The sequence below is a fragment of the Lagenorhynchus albirostris genome, chromosome 5, assembly GCF_949774975.1.
Source record: "Lagenorhynchus albirostris chromosome 5, mLagAlb1.1, whole genome shotgun sequence".
NCBI classification, from domain to species: Eukaryota; Metazoa; Chordata; class Mammalia; order Artiodactyla; family Delphinidae; genus Lagenorhynchus; species Lagenorhynchus albirostris.
This window is the reverse complement of record NC_083099.1, coordinates 26,809,047-26,832,966: the sequence shown is the minus strand read 5'-3', so window position 1 is coordinate 26,832,966 and position 23,920 is coordinate 26,809,047. Positions and strand designations below refer to the sequence as shown.

General features: G+C 49.0%; 1 protein-coding gene across 1 annotated transcript; it reads right to left on the bottom strand.

Annotated features, from left to right (window-relative positions):
* Positions 1–1,773: 1,773 nt before the first annotated feature.
* Positions 1,774–23,393, bottom strand: RBP2 (retinol binding protein 2). Its single transcript, XM_060149167.1, has 4 exons — positions 23,321–23,393; positions 8,517–8,695; positions 3,601–3,702; positions 1,774–2,052 (listed from the first exon to the last, which is right to left on the bottom strand). The coding sequence occupies exons 1-4, from the start codon at positions 23,391–23,393 to the stop codon at positions 2,002–2,004; spliced, it is 405 nt and encodes a 134-aa protein (XP_060005150.1). The 3' UTR covers positions 1,774–2,001.
* Positions 23,394–23,920: the final 527 nt, after the last annotated feature.

Below are 23,920 nucleotides of genomic sequence, written 5' to 3'. Positions count from 1 at the left end.
AGCGACAAAGGAGAGGGTCATTTGAGGCTGTGGTGAGCAAAGGCAAGACTTGGGAGGGGTCATCTGGAGACATGGGGCTCCTTGAGAGGCTCTGGGGAAGCTGGGGACAAGGGGCCCACTTCACCAGTCCCTCCACTTGGTCCCTGGTCTGCCCCAGGAGACGGGCCTGCAACTCCTCAGGAGGCTCGCCCTCCCCGGCACCTGAGAGAGGACCACACCACCCCTAGGTCCTCAGCCAGCATGAGGCCCCACCAGGCACTTTCTTGGACATGGCAATGGTTGCTGGAGAGCACGGCCTGCCAGGAGGTCCACGTCGCGGCCGCCTGTCACAAGCACTTGAGCGAAGGCTGGCCCCGGGTCACGTGGGCAGCTGACAGCCTTTCTCTCCTTTTAGGATGTTCAGGATCAGTGATCATTCAAATTATACCAGAGGGCTTCCCTGGAGGCGCAGTGGTTGAGAGTCCGCCTGCCGATGCAGGGGACACGGGTTCGTGCCCCGGTCCGGAAGGATCCCACATGCCGCGGAGCGGCTGGGCCCGTGAGCCATGGCCGCTGAGCCTGCGTGTCCGGAGCCTGTGCTCCGCAACGGGAGAGGCCATGACAGTGAGAGGCATGCGTACCACAAAAAAAAAAAAAAAAAAGTCATACCAGAGGGTGCTAATACCACCTGCTATCCCTCCTGGCATGAACCTACCTTTCAAAGGCAGTGCTTGTCTAATGGTGGGATTCCAGGCTCTGCTACAGAAGGATACAGAGATGGCTCTGACCTGCAGTGCCTTCTCAGGACCCCATGAAGGATCCACCATAAATCCGTCCCTATTAACTACTCTCCTGTTCCAGGTGCACTATTCCATTTGCGTATCCAGCAGGAAAATACAGTGCTTCCTCGGAGTAACGCACCTAATGTTCTGGAAGCAGCAGGAAGTCTCGGAGGTGTTGACCTACTGCTACTGAGCATCCACTCATCTGGACCCCAAAAGTGGTGGAGGGGGCAGATCCACACAATGACCAGAGCTAGCAGGGACTGAGCCCTCACCACGTACCAGGTCCTGTTCCAAGCACTCTGTACGTGTTAACTCCCTTAATCCTCACAGAGACCCATCCCAGTGGAGGAGATGCTATTTTTGTCTCCTCCATTTTATAGAAGACATCAACAAGGATAGAGAGTCCCAATGATGTGCCTATGGTCACCCAGCTAAGAAGTGGAGCACAGGGCTTGAACTAAGGCTACCTGGCAGAGCTTGGTGACCCCTCTGCAGGGGTGAAAGTCTGCCCAGGGCTGAAGGGCAAAGGACTGGCCTGGACCAAAAGCAGATGATACTGCAGACCTGCAGAGGCCTTTAGAGGTTAGAGTCACTCAGGCTGCTTAAGGGGAAGTACAAACTGGAAAGCATATGCTTCCTAAAATAGGACCTTGGAGAAATAAATGTGCTACCCATAGGAAAGAATCTCCAATAGGCAATGTCCACGAATTAGCAGGGGATACGTTGTGCTGGCCAGAGAGTGCTTCCAGGTAAAACAACCCCTACACCCAAACTAACGACAAAGAAACGAAGCTAAACTAAACTGAAAACTAAACAACAAAAGCTGCACAGAAAACCACCATGCAGGCAATGACCTCTTCTGCTCGCGGATAAAAGTGACAGTTCTAGAAATAAAGGGGAATAGATGGAAGGGTTTCAAAGTATGGGAGTGATTTTTGTTTTCTCGTTTAATGCCAGTTTTCAAGGAAGGCTGACTATGTCTGTCACTGTTACATACTCGTTCTGTTTAAAACCCATCCAGGTGCCTCCATGGGCTCTATCGGGAGTAGGGGGTTCCTGCGGCTGCTCCCCCAAACCAGCAGAGAGCTCTTCACGGGGAGCATGGAGCGCGTGCTTTTGAGGGTCATTTGAGGCTGTGGTGAGCAAAGGCGAGACTTGGGAGGGGTCATCTGGAGACCTGGGGCTCCTCGAGAGGCTCTGGGGAAGCTGGGGACTAGGGGTCCACTTCTCACGGCCATCACTTCTTCTTGAACACTTGACGGCACACCTGGTCGCCGCACGTCAGCTCCTGCAACATCAGAAGCAGGTGAGTGACTAACAAGCCAGGCCTTCCTTCCGCCCACCCCCAGCCCTCTGGGTGTCTGTGAGTTGGGGTGGGGGAGGAGCCGGAATAAAGAGGACACTCAGTCATTCTGCGCAAAGAGCCTCTCAGAGACCCAATCAGCTGGCGTGCCCTGCAGGTAGCAGTAATTTGATTTTGACACTTGAATTGAGCTTGAACAACTATAAAAATGAAAAATGCAAAGAAATTATCCTCTTGAGCAGGATTTCTCCTACTCTCGTGATTAAAGCAACATCGCTTAATTTATAAAAGGCAGCAAAGCCACAAAGAAGGGCAAGATCTAGTGGGGAGCATTTGGAAGGCAAGCGCCTGGTGAGCTGTCCCTGCACCCTGGGGATTTTCTGGCCTCTGGTGATGAGAACGTTGGTTGGTGGCAGCACAGGCAATGACAGGGCATGGGCTGCGGAAGGGCTCCCCCAGGCCTGCCTGGGCAGACAAGATGCTGCCTTTCCTCTGGACAGAGGGAGCCCCCAGGCCTTATCTGCGCCTCGTGACCCTTTGAGGGAGGAGAGGAAAAACACGAGTGTGGGAACGACCACAAAAATCATTGCAGTTGATGATGAATCCCCTGGCTTAGCCACAGGGACAGCTGGGGTTTGTACTACAATTAAAAAAATCCACCTTCCAAACCGGAGCAGGTAGGGAAAACTGTCGATGGAAAACAGTGACTGCTTCCCATTTATCACCAGTTGACGTTGTCTCTGAAATAAAGAACTCAGGTGAGGCAAGGCTGGCTCTGAAGGGCACCCTGTGACATGAATACTGACACTAGAGCCAGGTACCTGCTTGACTCCACAGGTGAATGAATAAAGAGCCATCCATTAAATGAGCCATTCATTTAACAAACGAGTGACTGAATGCATGAAGGAGGGAAAGATCTTTCACTATTGAATGTTGGACAAATCACTTGCCTTAAAGACTGAAGAGTGAAAAATTAAGCTATGTAGATGGATATAATTTATACAAGGAAATCAGAAATAATTTATTCCAACTGCTCTGTTCCGGTGTCAAATTAAACTAAAATATTTTGGGATCAGGTGGACATAGCTTAGGATGTGAGGCCAGTGCCTGCGGTCTACAGGCAGTTCCCAGTGCAACCCGCTCCCATGCATCCAGAGCCCACGGCAACCCCTCTCCTTCCTAGGCTCACATCACTGAGGAGGCCCGGTCTCACCCTCCTCCAGGGCATCTTAACTCTGTGCCTCGCATTTCTCCCCGGCTGACCTTTGACAGGTTCCCTGTACTGCTCCTTGGATCTCGGCTTCCTAACTCAGCATCTTGAACTTTCCTTTTAATTTCAGCCGTTCACAGAAACAGCCATATAGCTTTCCTCCTGGAGTCCCCTGAGCCAGATGGGAATGGCTCACGCATTTGACCACACGCATTTGGCTGGAGCTTAGGGGAGGAGGGCGAGGCCATTTTTTCTCGTCAAAGCGCCTGGCTGGGTGAACTGGCGGTTGGCATAAGCAGAGTGGAGGGGAGCTGGGGACTTACCAGGTGCAGCTTGTCCCCCTCGACCCACTGCTTCCAGCCTCGGTTCTTCTTTTCCCCCTTCTGCACGCACACGAGGGTATCACCTTCCCAGGTGATCAGAGTCTGTAATGAGAGGTTTCCAGGCAAATCAAATGTATGGTCTTGATGGGGACTGAACGCATGTAAACCTGCAGTTGCATTTCCTGCAGCCATTCCTGGGCTTCTGCTCCGTCCCCAGAGCAGAGCTCTCAGCCACAGCCACACCAGCATCCCACCAGCCTCATTTGCACATACGCCCTTCATTCTAGCCAGACCGACTTCTCTTGGCCGGTTCTGTTCTCTTTGAAAGACTTCTACTCTTCCATTTTACCATATGGTAAAGACAGCATTCCAAATCGGTGGGGGAAAAGATGAATTGAACTATGTCACAAAGTAAAATTTCTGGAAGGGAAAGATACCTCAAAGTCAATAGGTGAATAACAAACTGGAAAAATAATTGTAACACATATCAGACAAAGACCTGATTTCCTTACATACAAAGGACACCTGTACATCAATAAGGAAAAGATCATTAACCTAATAGGAATTTCAACACAGGACACCAACCCAACAGCTTACAAGGATAAACAAAACAAAACAAAACACCCTAGCAGATGGCTTTTAAACATAAGAAAATATATTCAACCTCACTTATAACAAGAGAAATGCAAGTTAAGTCTGTTTGTTTTTCAGATACAATTCATCCTGTGGTCAAAGATCAAAGAGTCTAATAACACGCTGGGTTGGAGGGGGTACAGAGAAGCATGGACCCTCACACAGGGCTGGTGCATATATAAATCGGTATGAATCTTTTTGCAGGGCAATTTTACATTACCTTTCAAAATATAACATTGTGTATACTCTTTGACCTAGAAATTTTACTTCTGAGAATTTTCCCTACAGGAAACACATTGTGAGGACTGCCCACCGTAGGACAATAATAAAGGCAGGGAAGCTACCTAGTTAGCAGGGGGCTGCACATATGGCTCCAAAGCCAGAACCGGGAGATGGACCTTCTCCTGGTCCTGGGTTTCCTCCAGGCAGCAATGCTGATCAATTAGCACAGGGAAGGCAGCAGAGATGCAGAGCTTGTGCTGGACAACCAGGCCGAGTTGACCAGCAGGTTGGAGAAGCCACAAGAGGCTGAACCACAAGAGGCTCTAACCCCTCTTACTAAATTTACATATTTACAAATTTCACACCCTGCCCCAGTTCCTCTTCCTCCTGTCTTAGTACCTGCCAAGGGACGATGTGTACTATCCCTAAGTGGTCCTTCAAGGCCACCCACCTCTGTGCCCACATTAGGCTTGCATGTGAGGTTGACGGTATCATTCCCATCCAGGCAGTGGTGGTGTCTTGGTGCTGCCCTTTCTCGGGGATGATCCTGATGTGAGTTGGTTTTCTTCCAAGTATGTGCAAACCATATTACACCTCTATGAACAATATTATGCTAAGGACCAGGCGTTTATTTTCCTCCCTATCTTGCAAACCCAGTTGGTGATAAACGAACCTGTGTTTTTGGTTTTTTTTTAAATTCACTTCAGGTCTGTTTTTTGGTAGATATCTGTTTTCTACAGATTGTTAAGTCTACCTGTTTCTAAAGCAATATTTGACCTTGACCGTATTATATATTTTAGGTACAATTTTATTCCTCCTTATTTTACTCTTCAGCCCATCACAGCGTTGTTTGTTACAGCAAAGGCCTGGAAACCTCATAAATTGCATCAGTGGCGACTGGTTAAATACGGTGTGGTTCCTCCCCCTCCGTAGCCCTTGAAAGGAGAAGGCAGTTCCGCACTTACAGAGAAGAGCAGTCTCCATAGTGTATAGTTTAAGTTAAAAAAGCAAGGAGGAGGGCCATGTGCTTAAAAGAAAGGAGCAGTGGGGATGCATGCATATGTTTGTACACGTTCTCTCCAAGGAGGCAAAAAAAAACCCTTAATAGTAATTGTCCCTTGGGGAGGGAACTAAGGAGCTGGGGGCCAGGATAGGAAGGAAGTTTCACTTTTTAGTGTTTAATTTTTTTTAAAAGCATGCATATGTATTAATATTCCCCAAATTAATTTAAAAGTAAAATTCTACATGTTTTCTAAAGAAAACATGTCTCCTCCTCCTTTAGGACCATCTTAAGCCTCACAGTTTCGAATGTCTTAGAGAAGCTTAATTCATAGGTTGTTCTCTTTCCTCTTCTGGAAGCGAGATGTTGTCTGGAATATTCCAGAGATCCCTCCCACGTAGACGAGAAAGGACTCACATCTTCTATTTGGGCAAGGTCTGTGTCTTCCAATCCCCCAGCCCATATGGTCTTACACATCAAGGACACCTAATGCATGTTGATTGAATGAATATCTGTCTCCCCTCTTTCAGAGGGGCCCGTGAGGGTGACCAAGGAGTTAAGAAGTGGAGTCCTGGAGAACAAGAGTAGAGGAGCACTACACGCACACGCAAGTGCACACGTGCACACAGACGCAAGATTTTTGTGCACTGGGGTGTGCCACCAAGGGTGGGCAACAGAAATTAATCAGAGAGATAGACTCACCCACTCCCTGCCGTGCCTCTCCAGCTAAAGGGTTGCAGTCAAGTCACAGGAAGAAGGTAGTGCCAAGGGCACCTTCTCTGTGTTGTTATTCTCATGGGAACAGCCCTTTGCTGGAGGCTGGGCAAATTCTGTCTGAGTACTTCTCAGTCTCGTGTGTGTGTGTGTGTGTGTGTGTGTGTGTGTGTGTGTGTGTGTGTGTGTGTGTTATTAGCCCTGGCTTTTTGCTGCAGGCAAAGCAGACACCAGAAGTGAGAAAGGGGATTATCTCTTTCTGCAGGGCTAAGAGCCGATCCTGGAGAGAGGATGGCACTCAGAGAGGACAGAGCATGGAAGGGAGAGGCAGAAGCCTAGGTGTTAACAGATGGAACCCTTTAAGGGTCAGGAAGGGCCAAAAGGACATGACTTATTTCAGTAAGAGTGAGTTCTCCACCATCAAAGGTGATAAAAAATGAGTCAGAGAGGACAGGCCTGCTTTTCAATAGCCCACGCCCCAAACTGAGAAGCACGGGGAAAATGGATCATTTGGAACTGATTAGGTTAGAACAGCAGAGGGTTGCAAAAATTCTGAGACAAATTTTCCTATCATTTCTGGTGTCTGATGAATTGGCCTCGCAGCCACACAGCTCAGAAAAGCTTGTCGATCCAGCAACTCCTCGGGGCGGAATTCTACAAGGGGCCGTTCCGGAGCTCGGGAGCTTAGCGTCTCCTGCCAAGACTGGTTTGATGGAAGCATTTCCAAAGGGCTTTCCATTTCCCACTTTTCTTTTCAAGGAGCCCAAACGTCATTCAACCCTGACTCATTGGCTGAGATGATCAATGTGGCAGGACAACTTGATTGAGAAATAAAATGTGTCCTGCTCTTTTGGCTTTAGAATCATCCCCAAAGAATGATGACAGCTTTTCCTCCCCACCCCGGGAGAGCAGCCAGAGCTTTGGGGGAAGAGTTGAGACTTCGACTTGGAAGGAACTCCTGGAAGCACCAGAGAAGAGTGGGGCTCTGGGGGGAGTGGGGCTCATGGGGAAAGGGGAAGGGCAGGGTGGAGGGCCCTGCTTCGTTGTGGTGCTCTGAGAGGGTGGCCCTCTGCAGGCTTGAGAGCACGGATACCTGGGCACAGGAATCTCAGCCCGGCCCTCCTCAGCTTGGGAGCCAAGGCAGAGGTCTTGGTGGCTGCGTTGGCACAGAGGGAGTGGGTGCCACAAGGGCTCAAGCTGTCCACTCCTGTATAAACCACATGGGCTTGCACTGGACCGTGCAGTCCCCGGCGTTCTTGTATAGATGCTAAGATTTGGGTGCGGGAATCCTTAAATGCGGCTGAGATTGGATTTTCCCCCCATTTCTGTTGTTGGGACTGCCCAGGTGTAATTGGATTTGGAAAACCAAAGATGTTCACACTGAGCGTGAATGTGGACAGTGCAACAATCAGTCACTGGGCTGTGATACCACCAGGTGATGCAGGAGGAGAGGGGACCTGCCGATGGCCCCGCCTTTCCCACCACTGCCCTACTTCTCCCCGCTGCTACCAACCTCTGCCTTATTCACAAAGAGCCCCTTGGATGAGGGCCTGCCTACTCTGCAGACTCCAGTTCTCGGGCTTGGAGATAACTCCCCACTCTGCACTCAGAGTTCTCTGCTCATTTTAGGGGCCTCCCTACATCCAAAAGCTTCAAGCGGCTAGAAGTGTGCCTTCTGATGCATGGAGGATTTCCTCGATTATGTCCTGAGAGTTAAGGTGAGGCTGAGACTGAAGCCATAAGCTTGCCAGAGATTTATCTGGGTTTCTAGGATTGGAGAAAGCCTGACTTTATCTAGTCTACTGATTTTTTGTGTGATTTGCATTGCATTTTTCTAAAAAAAAAATTAAATCAGTTGGAATCATCTAAAATTGAGATATTTCATATAAGAACCTATGAATGTTGAACAGCTCCTGAAAAGAAAAAAAAATTCTAGCAACATGAGGCCTCAGTCCTCCATGGCAGTGACTGTCTGCTGCTGAGGAGCTGCTCCCAGGATGAAGCTATGCTATCCTGCCGGCACCGTCACGTCCTTCCCTATGAGCCCACCTGGCCCCTTTGCTTTGCCTGCCAGGCCCATGTTAGCGTATGAGTTGGCCTCCTACCCTGGCTCCTGGAGAGGTCAGCATCCTTTAATCCCTCCTTGGCTTATAAGCTACACGCAGAAGCCAGCCTGCTTCTTCCCACTAAGCTTTCAATGCTTGCTTATTGCCAGCATCATTAAGTCCATTCTGGTCCCCCTCTCCTGACGCCTCCCAGGTCGTTTCTGTCATTTTTTCATTGTGCAGCTAAACAGCCAGCCCCTGCGCCAAGACCGTGCGGAGGAAAACTCCACTCTGGTCAGTACCTTAACATTCCGGTTGTCCAGGCCCTTCGTGTACTCGTCAAACTCCACCCCGACTGTGAAATCCAAGTTGTAGTTTCGGAACGTGCTGTTGGTTTTCGTCTTGAAGTTATCACCGTCTTGCTCAATGATCTTCGTCTGAGCCAGATGGATGGCGATCTTGCGGGTGGCAAAATCAATATCTGTGGGCAAAGGGAGGGGTGGAGGTTATGATGTGCTCAGCCAGACGCATTGATTTCTTTAACAAGGCCAAACAGGACCAGAGATGCAGATCTCAGGCCGGCCACATTCTTTGCCCAAGTGGGGAACGAGAGCTGTCTTGCACACGGCCAGTTTGGGCATCTCAGTCAACGGTCGGGAAACCCAGGGTCCCTGGGCATCTCCTCGGGAGCCCTGGTGGGAGGGGAGGTAGCACCCCTGAGCTGCAACTCCCCAGTGTGCGTGTGTGCACACCCATGCGCACATACACATATGTACACGCACACGCCTACATATACACACGCACATGCCCCTGCCCTCCCAGCAGCTCCCTTCTATCTATTTGACATATTGGTTTCCTCCTAAGAGTTTGCTGAACAGAAGACTTCATGGTTTAAAAGGAAAAAGACTGTTTAAAAATAACCAGTCTAGATCCTGGGTAAAGGTGGATCTTTTGTTCACGCCCACTGAAGGGAAGAATACCTACAAACTTCCATTTTTACAGCAGATCTGGGGGAGGTTCTGCCTCAGTCATGGCCCCAGCGCAGCTTAGGCATATTTCAGACACTTAATAAACACTTGCTCAGACATTTCTTTTGTTGTTTTTAAGGAAAAGATGAATCATTGTTTATATGTTTATTATGAAAGCTTTCAAACAAACCAAAGTAGAGGGGAGAGTACAAGGAACCCGGTACACCCATCATGCAGATTCAACAACTGTCAAGGTTTTGCTGCATCTACTCCATTTACATCTGTTTCTTTGCCTTGATATTTTAAAGAAAATCTTATTCGTTTCTGAGAGACCATTTGTAAGTAAAAGGGAACATGCCCTTCAATAGAGTGTCTCATTTCCTAAGCTAAGTGCTGAGCCCACCTCCTGTTAACCTCTGATTGTGCATAAAATGTCACCCAAGCTAAAATGTCACTGTCCTATAGAAATGACGTAGAAACAGGATAATACTGGAACTGCTACATTTCTACCCTGGCTACAAACATCATTAAGCCTTTTGTCTCCAGCCAAATCATACTTGACCTTTGACCTCCTTTATGCCTGTGAATTCTCCAGATATCTTCGGATGCCAATATAAATCTTTAATTTTTTTTTTTAAGAAAGTTTACCTGGAAGATTTCAAAAAACACTGAGATTGATTCGCTCATAACCCAAGGTAATAACGACTTCAAAAGTAAGAACAGTTCAGATTCACTGAGGGCTGTTTCTCTGAGAATTCCAGCCTCATCTCTATGGTAGTAGGTGATTAAACTTCACACTGTGTGCTATCTGGTGGGGGATAAATACTAGTGTGCGCATGAGTGAGACCAGCAGTTACCAACAGTTCATGGAGACGCTTTCAATTCAGAGAATGAACATCTCCGATGGTCGCATCCCCACCCCTTCTGCTGTCCTTCCCTGGTAGCCAAGCATCACTTCCCTCACCCTCTTTCCCCATTTCCCTTCTGACACATTTCTTCCTGAATCCCTCTTTGGTCATTATCACCTTCCTTCTCCTAAAGGACCAAGAAGAAGAGGTCCAAGCTGGATGCTTGGACCACAGCAGAATCCAGGAAGGACCTTGGCTGGTCTTTTGGACTCTAAATTGTATAAAGTCAGGGAATAATTTCAAGTAATAACAGGCAACCCAGAAGGGAAAAGGATTATATACCTGTATCCTAAGTTGAAAAGAGAAATAGGTTCAAGTTGGCCTGAGCTGGTGTACGCACGCCAGTGCTTTGTTCAACTCTTGTTTGCTACTATCGGTTGAGAACTTGCCTGGTCTAAGAATTCACCGATGGCTGCCCATCAGAATCACCTGGGAAGATGTAAAAACTACAGATCTCTGGGCCTCATCTCAGACCCTGACTCTCTGGGTGGTTTTAAACCTTGGATTTCCTCTCAGGGGGCTGTTTGGAGAAAGACTTCAATGGTTTAAGAGATTTGAAAGCTACTGTTTAAGCACCTACTCCTCTTGAGGCAGGAAAACTCAAGGTTGGGCCCAAGCACAGCCTCTTCATGCATAGGTATTAGGGAGAAGGCAAAGCCACCTCCTTGTTTTGCAATTAACGAGGCCAGGACACATGGAGGAATGGCATCCAAAACGGAAACTGTAGCATCTGAGCAAGAAACTCTGCCCATGAAAACCGTGGAGCCTGTGCAATAAAAACACACAGGTGGCTGATGACTGGATGAAAGGCAAAGGAGCCCACTGGCAGCCTCCCCATTTTTGCCTTCAGAGAGGACTTCTCAGCCCCACACATGCACAGAGGGGGGTCTCAAGTCGCCCTCTAGTAACCCTGGCTGTATTGTAATATCATTATAATATCATTAGCATTGCCATCTTGACCCCACCCCACCCCTGTGGGTTTCGCTTAGGTGCTCAGGGGAAGGTTTCAGAATGGTGCCTGGTGGAAGTCCAAATGAGGAACTGCCGATGACACAATCATAGGGGAGGAAAAGGGGAGTCACCCTCATCTAAGCCCCAGAAGATTAACCCCATGTTAACGACCTAAGCTGCCCCTACTGCGTGCCCCTCACTCCCAAGGACGCCCCACCCTTCTCCTTCGAGTGTGTAACTTGCTTCTGCCCTAAGTAAACTGCTTGTGTGCTCTCCCACACGTACTGTGCTTCTAATAAACTCTGTGCCCACTTTACAATCGTGGTCTGTTTGTTGAATTCTTTCCTCAAAGAAGACAAGGACTGAGGTCCTTTTGCTCGCCAAAATCCCTCATGGTATAGGCGATGACGCGGAGGCCCAGAGAGGTTAAGTGACTTGTCTAAGATTACACAGGTAGAAAGCAATCACAAGGGTTTGATTATTGGAAGGATGTGTGGAAGATCAAGCTGGGAGGTGAAAACAGAGGTTCTCAGTTTAGGTAACCAAGGTAGAAGCAGAGAGGTAAAGAATTTTATGGGGGAACTTAGGAGCTAAGTTTTAGGTAAGGTGACTCTGGGGGCCATGCTGTGTGGACCTTTGGTAGTATTTGGGGTGATAGTTAAGACATGCCTTTTAACCAACCAGGAATGCTGTCCCATAGTGGAACCTCCCTTGGGAAGATTCTCTCACTTCATTCTCCCAAGAAACCCACGAGATAAGTACTATGTTATTCTCCATTTTACCAGTGAAGAGCCTGGCTCAGAGAGGCTGTGTCATTTGCCCTCGACTGTATAGTGAGGAAGCAGTAGAGGTGGTAATTGAACCCAGGATGGCCTGGCTCCAGGGCCAGCACCGTGCTCCACAAGCTCTGGGCTGACCCGTCCCATCATGTCAGACCACCCCAGTTTGTGCACTTCCAGTGGCTGCCCAAGATACCAGCAGCTGCTGACTCTACGTTTCCCCTGGAGCCACAGGGGCTTCTGGATGCAGCTGGATGAGCCCTCTCTGTTTGGGGCAGCTTATGTTCTCCAGGGCTCATGTACACTGCCCCCACTAGACAGCAATTGTTTTCTAGGCTTAGGGCTCTACAAGAATTCAAGCTGGAGCAACCACGTTCCAACGCTGGACATTTTCTGATAGCTTCAGCTTTGTGGCATATGAAATTGTACCGGGGGCTTCCCTGGTGGCACAGTGGTTGAGAGTCCGCCTGCCGATGCAGGGGACGTGGGTTCGTGCCCCGGTCCGGGAAGATCCCACATGCCGCGGAGCGGCTGCGCCCGTGAGCCATGGCCGCTGAGCCTGCGCGTCTGGACCCTGTGCTCCGCAACGGGAGAGGCCACAACAGTGAGAGGCCCGCATACTGAAAAAAAAAAAAGATTGTATAGGGGCAGGTCAAAGCCACACAGCCTGCAGGCCCCAGGGCATGGGGGTAGATAAATGCTCTCTCTGCTGCTGTGAACCCTCCTAGGCATCTAGGCCAGCATTCATAGAGCCCAGGGTGCCCCACTGTACTTGCCATGGACTCAGCCTATAAAAGACTGGTGGTCAAAAATTTGTTTTAAAGGGGAGCTCATGATCAGCTAAGTTTGAGAAATGAGCAATTAAAACCAAGACAGGCTGACCGCTTTCTTTACTGAAGAATTTCACAGAGATTTTAATCTGGGAAAAATGCTTTGTAACTCCAAGAGCAGGACAGAAGATGCAGCCTTTCCCAGTCTTAGGTGGCTGGAGAACCCTCCGTGGTGGCATCTCCAGCTGGCCAGGGTTCCACAGAACATAAGACAGGAAAGTTTGACAAACCCCTTTCTGAGGCATTTACCTCTGTCATCTGGTCCCTGAAATTATGGTAATACCCCTTGTTTAATTTTTCTCCCTTTAAGGCAACTGCTGGCCTGTTTGGAGAGGAGAAGACTAGACAGGACCAAGTGGTCAACTATATCTGACTTCACAATGAATCCTTCCTTAAAGCTGCGAAAAGCCGCAAAAGAATGTTCTCTGCATTCTAGTCGGTATAAACACGTGCTTGCGCTAGGCAGAGGCTAACGTGTTACACTCCAATTCGTGTTCCTCTCCTTCTGCCCCAGAAACACAGCCTAAAGAGTCAGGTGACATCTAACTTCAGCTCCATCGCTGGACACTAGGGTCCAGATCTGGAAGCAGCAGAGAGCCAGTAGCTATAAGTAGAGTTATTACTAATTGCATCAGGCTGTTTTGAGGATGAAATTTGATGGCGTTTGTGAAGAGATCTGCCCAGTGGCTGGTGGCTGCTGACAGCATCATAATCAACCCCCTGATCTCATAAGCCAGCTTCCTCGGAGCCCCCTGCATTTTTCCAGATGCTCCCTGCACACCTGGTCCCTGAATCCCTGCCCCTCTCCTCCCAGCCCCAGCCTTGTCTGCTCTAGCGTGGTCTGTTTGTTCTTACCTCCTTCCTCACCTGCTTTCCAGGCCCAGGGTTTAACCCGCAGGAGGTACTACCTGGCATTTTCCTCTCTTTCATGGGGTTTATTATTTTTTTCTCCAAGTCTCAGCTCTGTGAGTTCAAGGATGATGTTGTCTCTTTGCTCCCGTGTCCCCATAGAACCAGGCCCAGGGCTGCTCACACAGTAGGAGCTCAAGAGATACTTATGGTTTGGTTAACGTGGGCATCACGGTCTAGGACGGTGGTTCTCAAAGTGAGGCCCCTGGGCTGGCAGCCGCCACAGCACGTGGGACCCTCTTAGAAATGTAAATTCTGGGATCCACCCTAGACCTACGGGGGTTGAGCCCCTCTTGTTTTTACAAGCCTTCCAAGCGATTCTGTGCATGCCGAAGTTTAGAACTTCTTGCATAAAAGAGTGAGGGTCAGATCCAGGCGTAAATCCTGTCTCTGATCTCCCAGCTTTGTGACCTCAGAGAAGTCACTTTCCCTTTCTGAGCCTGTTTCTCACTGTAAAATGGGGAAAAGAAAGCTTATCTCATAGGGTTATTGATGTAAGGATTCAGTTAAAATAATGGCAAAAACGCTTTACACAGTGCCGAGGAGCTGGGGGGTATTTGATGCACATTGGCCTCCACTCCTTGGCCTTTTGCCCTCTGGTCAAACAGTGGTCAGATCGGCATTCAGTCCAGGGTGAAATATTCAGGTCATGTTTATGCATCTCCACAGCCATCTGCCACTCCACGCAGCCCAAGTGTCCTGGACTCTGAAGAAACAGAATGGGCTGATCTACCCCTCCCTCGTCACATAGCCCTGGCCTGTCCCATGGGCGTTTAATCCAGCCTGGCCAAACCTTTTTTGGCATATGGACTGGTTTCCTCATTCCATAGGTTGACCAAAGGGTAGAAACGACTCTAGTTCCTCCGCTAGCCCTCTGTGCTGAGTGAGGAGAAGGTTAGGCTGTGCTAAACCCTGCTGGAGACACAGTTAGGAGTTGAGGAAAGAAAACCACAGGTCATGAGTTGACCAGATGAAACGGAGGGGAGGGCACCAGGCAAAACTGCAGTTGACCCTTGAAAGACACGGGTTTGAACTGCACGGGTCCACTTACATGTGGATTGTTTTCAATAGTAATTGCAGAACTACACCATCTGCGGTTGGTTAAATCCATGGGTGCAGAACCACGGATACGGAGGAACCACATATATACGGAGGGCCAACCGTAAGTTACACGCAGAGTTTTGACTGCACGGAGAGCAGGGCTCTCCCCTAACACACCGCTGCTGCCTCCGCCCCCACTGTTGTTCAAGGGTCAACTGTACTAAGGAAGAATTGGGAATGACAGAGAAATTTAGAAGTCTAAATTTAAGTGGTCTTCAGAGAGCAAGTCTATTTTCACTCCACAGATGTGGAAATCAAAGCCCAGAGAATTGAAGTGGCTGGTTCAGAGTTGCCCAGCTAGGACAGCACTCCTGGCAATTTGCCTACAAACGCATTCTGTTTCTCGTCCACCACTAAAACACATTGTGTTTAAGTCTCCCCAAATGGAAATTACTGCTTGTCCCCGGCTGCCCAGAGAGGTAGATCACAGCTAAAAATGTCTACTGCCAAGAGAAGAGGTTTGTCCTGGAAACACCACTCCCAGTCAGTCTTTCGGACCAGAGCCGGGGAATCTTGCTAGGGGCTCTATGCAAATTGAATCGAACATTGCTTCTTCTCTGGGTTGAAAAATGGCTTGGCCTCTTGGCTACCCTTCACCGTGGGCGCAGGCTAGTTAATCATGTCACCTCTGCTCCACCCCAGGGAAGGAAGCCAAACATTCTGTTGGTGGATTTGTGATATTTCTAATCAAAAGGAAACGTTTAACTGCAGCTGTAGAATACACAGGCATACACACACAGACTACAAAAACACTTACTCTTTGTACTTTGCAGGGAAAATTATTCTCCTGGTATGGTGTTTGAACACCAGGGTTATCAAATATGTTTCATCTGCTTTTCTGGATTAAAGGTATCTCCGAGCCTGATTTATAGCCAGGTGAAATGAATTTCTATCTCAGAGGAAAACGTACAAAGGCAAGCTCTTTCTGAATAATATATACGGCTTATAGCTGCTGCAGAAGAAAAAACGAAAACACTGAAGTGACTTTATTAAAGCATACTTTTCATAACTGCATTTTGAACAATGCAGGCCATAAAGTTGAAATATGAGTATGCTACTCAACATTAAAATGCTTTGTAATATGCTTGTGGAAAAAGCTAAAGTTGTAGCCTAAAAGGGTAGACGCGATTTGTCAATTAAAGAGCAGAAATACACCCATTTTCATCCTATGAAAACTGGAACCCATTCGAAGTGCAGCTTCCATGGGCTTCGAACCTGAACTCCTCAATTCACAAACCCTCAGCACTCGGGCACTGTGAGAAGCAGAGTGGAAGAGCAGTCTTCTCCGTCTTTCCATGTCATTTCCTCCCCAGATAATCCACGGAAAGAGGAACTGTCCTTGCCCCTTCCTGCCTCCTTCTCTCTTACCCTCAGGGACACCTCCAAATGCATTCAAACCCTTCCCTAGCCAGCGGAGGCAGGCTGGAGACCCTGGGGTGCCTCCCTGCTCCCCTTGTACTTTTCACCTCCCCCCCCCCATAATCTAGTCTGCACCATTGGGATGGGGGTCGAGGAGGAGAAGCTGCCACTACACGCCAGGGGAGACCCATAGGAAGGGACCAAACTTATCTTCACCTGGGCTTTTCCCACCTACAGCACTGTCCCTGTTTGAAAGTCCAACTAGAGGCCACACAAGCAAAGTCTTTGGCCAGGGTCTAACTTTATTGACTTGTGAGCACTGGCAGGAATCCAAATGCCGTGAAATTAACTCCTCGTTGGCTCATCAGACATTCACTCATTCATTCATTCATTCATGTATTCATTCATTCATTTTTACCCAGGGACTCCGAGTGACCCTCTTGCAATGTATCTGAGGGTCCTGCCTGCCTGCTTCGGAGGCCCCCATCCTGATGAACTTTGCTCAGCACGAAGCTCCCCCTCCCCTAACCCCACGCTTAGCACCTGCACCTGGAACCAAGCTATGGCAAGTGCTTGGGGGTTAGAAGCAGGCAGACCAGGCTCCTCTCTGAGCAACACCAGTTTCCAGCCACAAGTGATCCCAGGGAAGTTCCTTCACTTCCCTGACCTTCAGGTTCCTCACTCCTTAAAATGGCAAGCATTCCTTTGGCTCTATCCCTGGCTCTACCCTAAGCTCTAGATCTTATATCAACATGCCAATTTTAATACTCCACTTGGATGGGTAATGGGCATCTGTAATCAAAAGATGTAAACCAGAATTCTTAACGCATTCCCGCCTGTCTGGCACCCCTGTCCAAACTCACTCCCTGCCATGTCTTCCCCATGTCAGCTGATAGGGTCACAGCCTTCCCAGCTATTCAGGCCCAAGCCTGGGGGCCATCTTCATTTCTTCCATTTCCTCTCGCTTCATTTTTATCTGCAAGCCCTGTCAGCTTTACCATCAAAATATACACTGAATCTGTCCTCTCTTCTCCAGCCCTGGGCACCACCCTAAACCAACCATCAACATTTCTTGCCTGAACAACACAGAAGCTTCCTTAATGGGCCTCCGTGTTTCTAGTCTTGCCCTCCTGTGATTCATTCTTCACGCTGTAGTCATAGCGAACCTTAAAGAATATGAATAAGATGGATTAAGTCTGCCCATCATAAGGCCTGACCTACCCCTGGGCTCACCACACGCCCAACACACCAGCCTTTGCTGTGCCCTGTGCCCGGAACAACACTTCACAGCATTCAAGCCTCGGCTCCAATGTCACCTCCTCAGACAACCTTCCCTGACCACCCATCACTCTCCACCCAAGAATTCCTTTTTATTTTCTTTAAAGCACTTACCTCTACCCAGATAGTCTTAAACTATTACCCTGTCTCTCTCCCACTAGCGTGCCCACTCCGCAAGGTCAGGGAACGTGTTGCCTCATTTACCACCGCTTCACCAATGCCTAGAGCTCTTCCTGGCATGTCATAGGGGCTCAAGGCATTTGTTGAAACTGAATTAATTAAACGACACAATGTAGAGAAAGCTCACGCTAGCACGATCTTATCATGGCCTGAGAATGTTTTGTGCATGCGCTCACCTCTGATGTTACACTTTGGCCCCTTACAGTCAGGACAGGCTTTTGAACGTCGTGGGTAATTAGGAAAGATTTCCCAGCGAAGACCACTCAGGTGACAGCTGCTTGACTTCAGCCTCTAAGGTTACCGCTTTCCTGGTAGAATTTTCCAGAGACCCACTAGGACTTTTTGCAGTAGCCACTGCTCTTTATTTTTTTTTCTTTTTATTATTTGACCTACATGCTAGTTATGATTGTATTGATTAATTTTAAATTCTTTTCTTTTTTTTTTTTAAACCCCACATTTGTTTATTTATTTATTTTTTGGTTGCGTTGGGTCTTCGTTTCTGTGCGAGGGCTTTCTCTAGTTGTGGCAAGCGCGGGCCACTCTTCATCGCGGTGTGCGGGCCTCTCACTATTGTGGCCTCTCGTTGCAGAGCACAGGCTCCAGACGTGCAGGCTCAGTAGTTGTGGCTCACGGGCCTAGTTGCTCCACGGCATGTGGGATCCTCCCAGACCAGGGCTCGAACCCGTGTCCCCTGCATTAGCAGGCAGATTCTCAACCACTGCGCCACCAGGGAAGCCCCGCCACTGTTCTTTTAAATCTGTACATGTTGATTTCAATGAAAAGATGCTCTTCATAGAAGATGATCCCCACCTTCTTTTGTGAATTAAGAGAACTGGATTTTTCCTAATGGTTACAAATTATTGAACAAAGATTTCCTAAAATATGTCTAAGTTTAATGTTAACTGAGTATTTTTATGTTTATTTATTTATTTATTATTTATTTTTGACTGTGCTGGGTCTCCATTGCTGCGCGTGGGCTTTCTCTAGTTGAGGCGAGAAGGGGCTACTCTTTGTTGCGGTGCACGGGCTTCTCATTGCGGTGGCTTCTCCTGTTGCAGAGCATAGCCTCTAGGCGCACGGGCTTCAGTAGTTGTGGCGCACGGGCTTAGTTGCCCCTCGGCATGTGGGATCTTCCCGGACCAGGGCTCAAACCCGTGTCCCCTGCATTGGCAGGCAGATTCTTAACCACTGGACCACCAGGAAAGTCCCTGAGTACTTTCGGAACAGATGCCTTCCATTATACATTCCTGTCTTCCTGATTAAAGTTACATGGTGGGGTTTTATTTCTTAGGCTCACTCCCTGCTTCTTCTCCACTTAGTTACCAAATCTAGTCAGTTTCCTGCTATGGACAACCCCTTGGACACCCTCCTTGGCACTGCTCTCGCATCTTCCCAGGACGACTGCAGCCACTTCCTCCTTCAGTTCTCTGACTGTCTCTGCTGATCTATTCACGCCCTGGCTGTCAGTGTGCTCGTGGCCCTTCTCTCCTCTGTACACAGTTCTTCCCAGGACCCTCTCCTTACCTGATGTCCTTGAGTGATGGTCACACATGGTGTCACACCGCTTCAAGATCCAGCCCTGGTACCTTTCTGCCTCTTCTTACCCCTGCGGCCGCCCTTGCACTTCACTCCCTGGTAATATGGCTTCTGCTTCCTTTGGCCGCCCACATCCTCATCAGCCTGACCTTGGCACATGCTCACAGGTCCAGACCTGACTCTATCCTTGTGTAGAGCACTCCTCTCCTTCCTTCAAAACCCCACCCAGAAGTACTCAGGAGACCGTCAATGATCCATCTATTGTAGCTCCCTCCACCCTCACTGCCACACACACTGTTTTAAAAAATTATGTACATTTCAGGTGTACAACATCATAATTCAACATCTGTATAGACTGCAGAGTGATCACCACCACAAGTCTAGTTACCGTCCATCACCATTCAGCGCACACACTTCCGGTCACCATTGTTCTATTGCCACCATAGCCCTTTCAGGCCCAAGGGAGAGAATCACCCACTGTCCCATCTGTGGCAGACTATACTTTCTTTAATGGCTGCAATACCACCACCTCTCATCCTACAGGCTGTTCTTACAATAGGATTTTGACATTTTGAGAGGCAGGGTCTATGTACCTTCCCCTTGAATGTGGGTGGGCTCATGACTGCTTCAACCAATAGAATATGGCGGAAGTGATGCTGTGTGACTTCTGAGTCTTGGTTATAAAAGGTCATTCAGCTGCTGCCTCCTGTCTCTTTAGACACAACCAGAGTGCTATGAGGAAACGCAGGCCACATGGGTCACCACGTGTAGATGAGGTCTCAGTGGCTGGCCAGCACCAACTGTCAGACACAGGAGCAAGAAGCCTTTGAGATGGCTCTGGCCCCAGCCACTGTCCTACTGCAATGGAATGAGAGCCTCCTAGCAAGAACCCCCTATGTGAACCTGGTCAGTTCCCATAACTATGAGAGACAATGATAAAATCACTGTATAATAAAATCAAGCTGCCACGTTTTGGGGGTGATTTATCACACTATAATAGAGAACAGGAATGCAATCTGTACACAGCTATAGCTTGACTCTCTGCACCAGTTTGAGCTCCTTGAGAACAGAGGCTGGGCCCGGGCCTGCTGCAAATGGCACCGTCCCTGGCTTCCACGGGCGTCGTCTAAAGCTTTGGAAAAGAAGCTGAATGATTCCCCAGGTACGTGCAGGGCTGGTCTCACTCCGGGGCAGAGTGAATGGACTCTCCCCAAGTGTTCTTTCACAGCACGGGGACCTTACTTTGAGAGGTCTGCCCTTTAGATTGAAGACCAATCCTCCACTCCCTGACTCCCCGATCCAAGCTGAAGGAGGACCTCAGGGCATGACAGCTTCCTCAGGGTAGAGGAGTTCACCAGCTGCTCTCCTCACTGTCAAGAAAGAGTCTAGGGCCTCAGGAAACACGAGATCTAAGAAGGCAGGAGAGGAGGTACAATCGACCCTTGTCACCCATTCTCTGAACAGCGAATGACTTTGAAAATTTGGGGCAAACCCAAAGGTTGCCCTGATGTGTCATTGCTGAGGCTGGCAGCCAGGTCATGTGGGGAGGCGGGGGATGGAGTGAGTCACCAACTGGGAACAAAGACAGTTTGTCCCCAGACCCACCTCTCGACAGGAGTATCTCCTTCCTAGGGAACCAGCCGCCAGGCCCACAGAGAAAGCCGACTCCCTGGTGCTAGGGATTAACATCTAAGGAAGAGACAGCTCTTTGGCAGGGAATGGCGTTATACTTAGTGATATTTCCATATCCGGGGATTTGGGAGGATCTCCACATATGCTTTTCCCAAATGCGAAGGGCTTCGCGCTCAAAAGGGCAAGAAGACAAGCTTCACTGACTTGTCAGTGTTGGGAAAGCAACCCCTGTCTTGTGGGGTGGATGTGGAGGAAATTGTACAGATCTGCTGGGTTGCATTTTGGGTTTTTTTTTTTTGGCCACACCACATGGCACAGTTCCCACGTACCCTGTATTGGAAGCATGGAGTCTTAACCACTGGGCCACCAGGGAAGTTCCTGCTGGGTTGCTTTCAGCAGATTCAATTGTGGGAGGCAGCCCCACCCGGCTGCTTCTGGCTGAGCCCTTGAGACCTGTCTCCAGTGCCTGTCTGCCCCACTTGTGTCCCAGTGCCTGTCTGCCCCACTTGTGTCCCCATGCGCAGGTGAGAGGGGTCAGGTGTCCCATCTCCACGGTGGGAAGGTGACTCTGGCTGAGTCGTTTCTGCACAGAGTCTCATGGATTCAAGCTGGGGCAAGCTCCTGGGATACTGTAGGCCATCAGCAGCTGGGTAAACTGAGGCACCAAACACATCCACATTCTGGGTTTAGCTAGTACCACCCCCTATGGTGTTAATCTCCATCAGGAAAGTGGGAGCCCACCCCTCTCCACTGCAGAGACTCGTACAAAGGGGTCAACCCGTTTGCTCATTAGAGTGAAATCAATGTAGTTAAGTTGTTGAATTGGAAGTCATGACTGTAGCTCTGAGATAAGAGGTGTCCGATACCAAGGAGAACTGGAAAGGCCACTCCCTCCAAAACCTCCGGGACAGAGACATCCAAACATCACATTCACGATCCACGCACCCCTCCTGCACAAGGCGGGTGTAAGTGGGTGTGAAAGAGTCCAGAGGAAGGCTGCTTTTAGGAAGAGGATTTTTTTGCACAGAGCTGACAGGGTGCCCTGCATCCCGGCATCCCCCAGAAGGAATAGGGGATGGTGACAGGAGTGCTTGCCTCTCACCTTAAGACTAGAAAGAGGGGCTCCAGGGGCCCACCCTGTACAGCCGAAAACTAAACTGAGACTCCATTTTGTACCTAAAGCCACCATAGGACTTTATATAATTTAAGAATAAGCAACAAAGGACACAAAATTGCTTTCTTATTATATTCCCTGAGTTGGGCTTGTTCAGCTCACTGCTGAAAGCTTGAAACCACCAAATAGCTCTTGATAAAGTACTTTCAATCATTCAAAACAACCACCAACATCATCTGGAGAAACAAGACTGGTGTTATTTCTCTATCTGGTGGATGAGGAGACTGGTGCGGAAAGGTTAAAATATTGGTCAACGTCAGAGAGAAAGCCTCAGCTGGCCCACTGGTTTTGTTTCCTCCTCTGTATGATCTTGTTCAGAATTCTGGTTCTGAGCTCATTTCCAGCCCGTTTACTCACATATGCAAGCAGGATTCCATTTCTAGTCTCACTCAGGGTGCTAAAAGCAGGGGCGACAGGATTAGGGTTCTGATACGGGGATTTTTGTCTCCTCCCCCCTCTCCCAAGTATATTGGTAACATTCTGTAGCCAGGAGGGGAAAAAAAGCTATCCAGTGCTGTAAACATGTCTAAAGTACATGAAGAAATTTCCAACCTCTGTAAATTGCAACACATGTCACATGAGCTCTCCTTGTTTGTTGACACGGTGGAAGTGTCATCAAGCTAGAAGTGAATTGCACAGAAAAACCCACAATTCCCATTCTTGATGAGACTTCCCATCATCACATCCAAATTATTGGGCCTCAGATCGCACCCGCAGCCATTTTTTCTCATGCTTCACGTAGAGAAGTTCCAGCTGGGAACTCCCTATGCGGAGAGATCTAAAGCTAGAAAGGTGATCAGGAGGTCATTGCAGAAATAAGGACAGGCAGCCGGTGCTCCTTGCCGGGGCCTGGCCTATAATATCTGCCCCCAAAAGTGAGCTCCCCTCTGTGGGTCCACTTGCTCTGGTTTTGTGTGTTTTCTGCCAGCCCCACAAGAGATCCCACAGGAGAGTCAACTCGGGACACATGGTGATGGAGCCCCTGGCTTGGAGCCTAGTTCAGAAATCAGGTGAGCAGTGAGTTGTTTGATGTATATGATGAAAGCCTTTCCTAGCCTGATTTTCTCTAGGCTGAGAGATTTGTTATCTACTCTTTTTTTGTGCTTCTCCACTATAAGACTAATGAAAGAGCAATGCAGGGGTCATGTGTGCATCATATCAGATCCAACTTGTTATCTAAGGGATGGCAATCACAAGGCAGGGGAGCTACTGCATTTTCCTCTCAAGTCTGGCTTTCCTCACATATGCGTGTGTGTGCCTCCCCCATTCAGTGAATCTTTTCTGTACGCCAAGGACATTCTAGACATAACCTCATTTATTATTGCTCCCAACTTGCCGATGAGGAATCTGAGCCTCAGAGAATGAGTGTCACTTGCCTGATATTACACAGCTGGTAAAGAGCGAGGAGTGAGGCTTGCACACAGGTCTGGGGAGCTCCACAGTGCCCTCCCTCTCCCTTTCCCACCTCCTCCCCCTTTCCCACCTCTGGCAACCCCCTTACCCAGAGCCTTCATTAAGCCTTCAAAGTTGTCATTACTCTCCAACTCCCAGGTTCCATTCTGGTCCCTTGTCATGGTGGTGGCCTTTGGTTACCGTGGGTGTGTGCTGGATGGCAAGGAGCAGGCTGCAGGGTGAACGTGTTAGAATGAGCTACTTTTATAATCCAGTGGACCAGGTTTATGGCTTTGAAGATAACACGCTCAAAGGTCAAAAGCACAGCCCAAAGGAACTTTCCTTTCCTTTGCAAAATTCAGCAGGACCATGAGCAACCCATGCTCAAAACCTGACGTGGCCGGGCGTGGGTGTCCCTGTGACCTCCAACGTACACAAGGCCTGGAATAGCTCATTTTTGGCTGGCTGGGCTCCCACAGAGCCCCTGGCCCCATGCAGAATACTCTGTGCAGCAAACACCCAGTACCCACCCAACATGCACAACAGGCCATCAGATCCCAGGCTTCAAACCTGGAGTCTCTCAGCTGTGTAGCCAAAACTTCTGGCCTGGCTGGTAAAGTCACGAAGATGGGAACTCACGCCTGTGGGCCTCTACTCTACTTTGCGCTGGGCAGGAGACACCCTTCATCTTGTTTTCTTACAAGAGCCC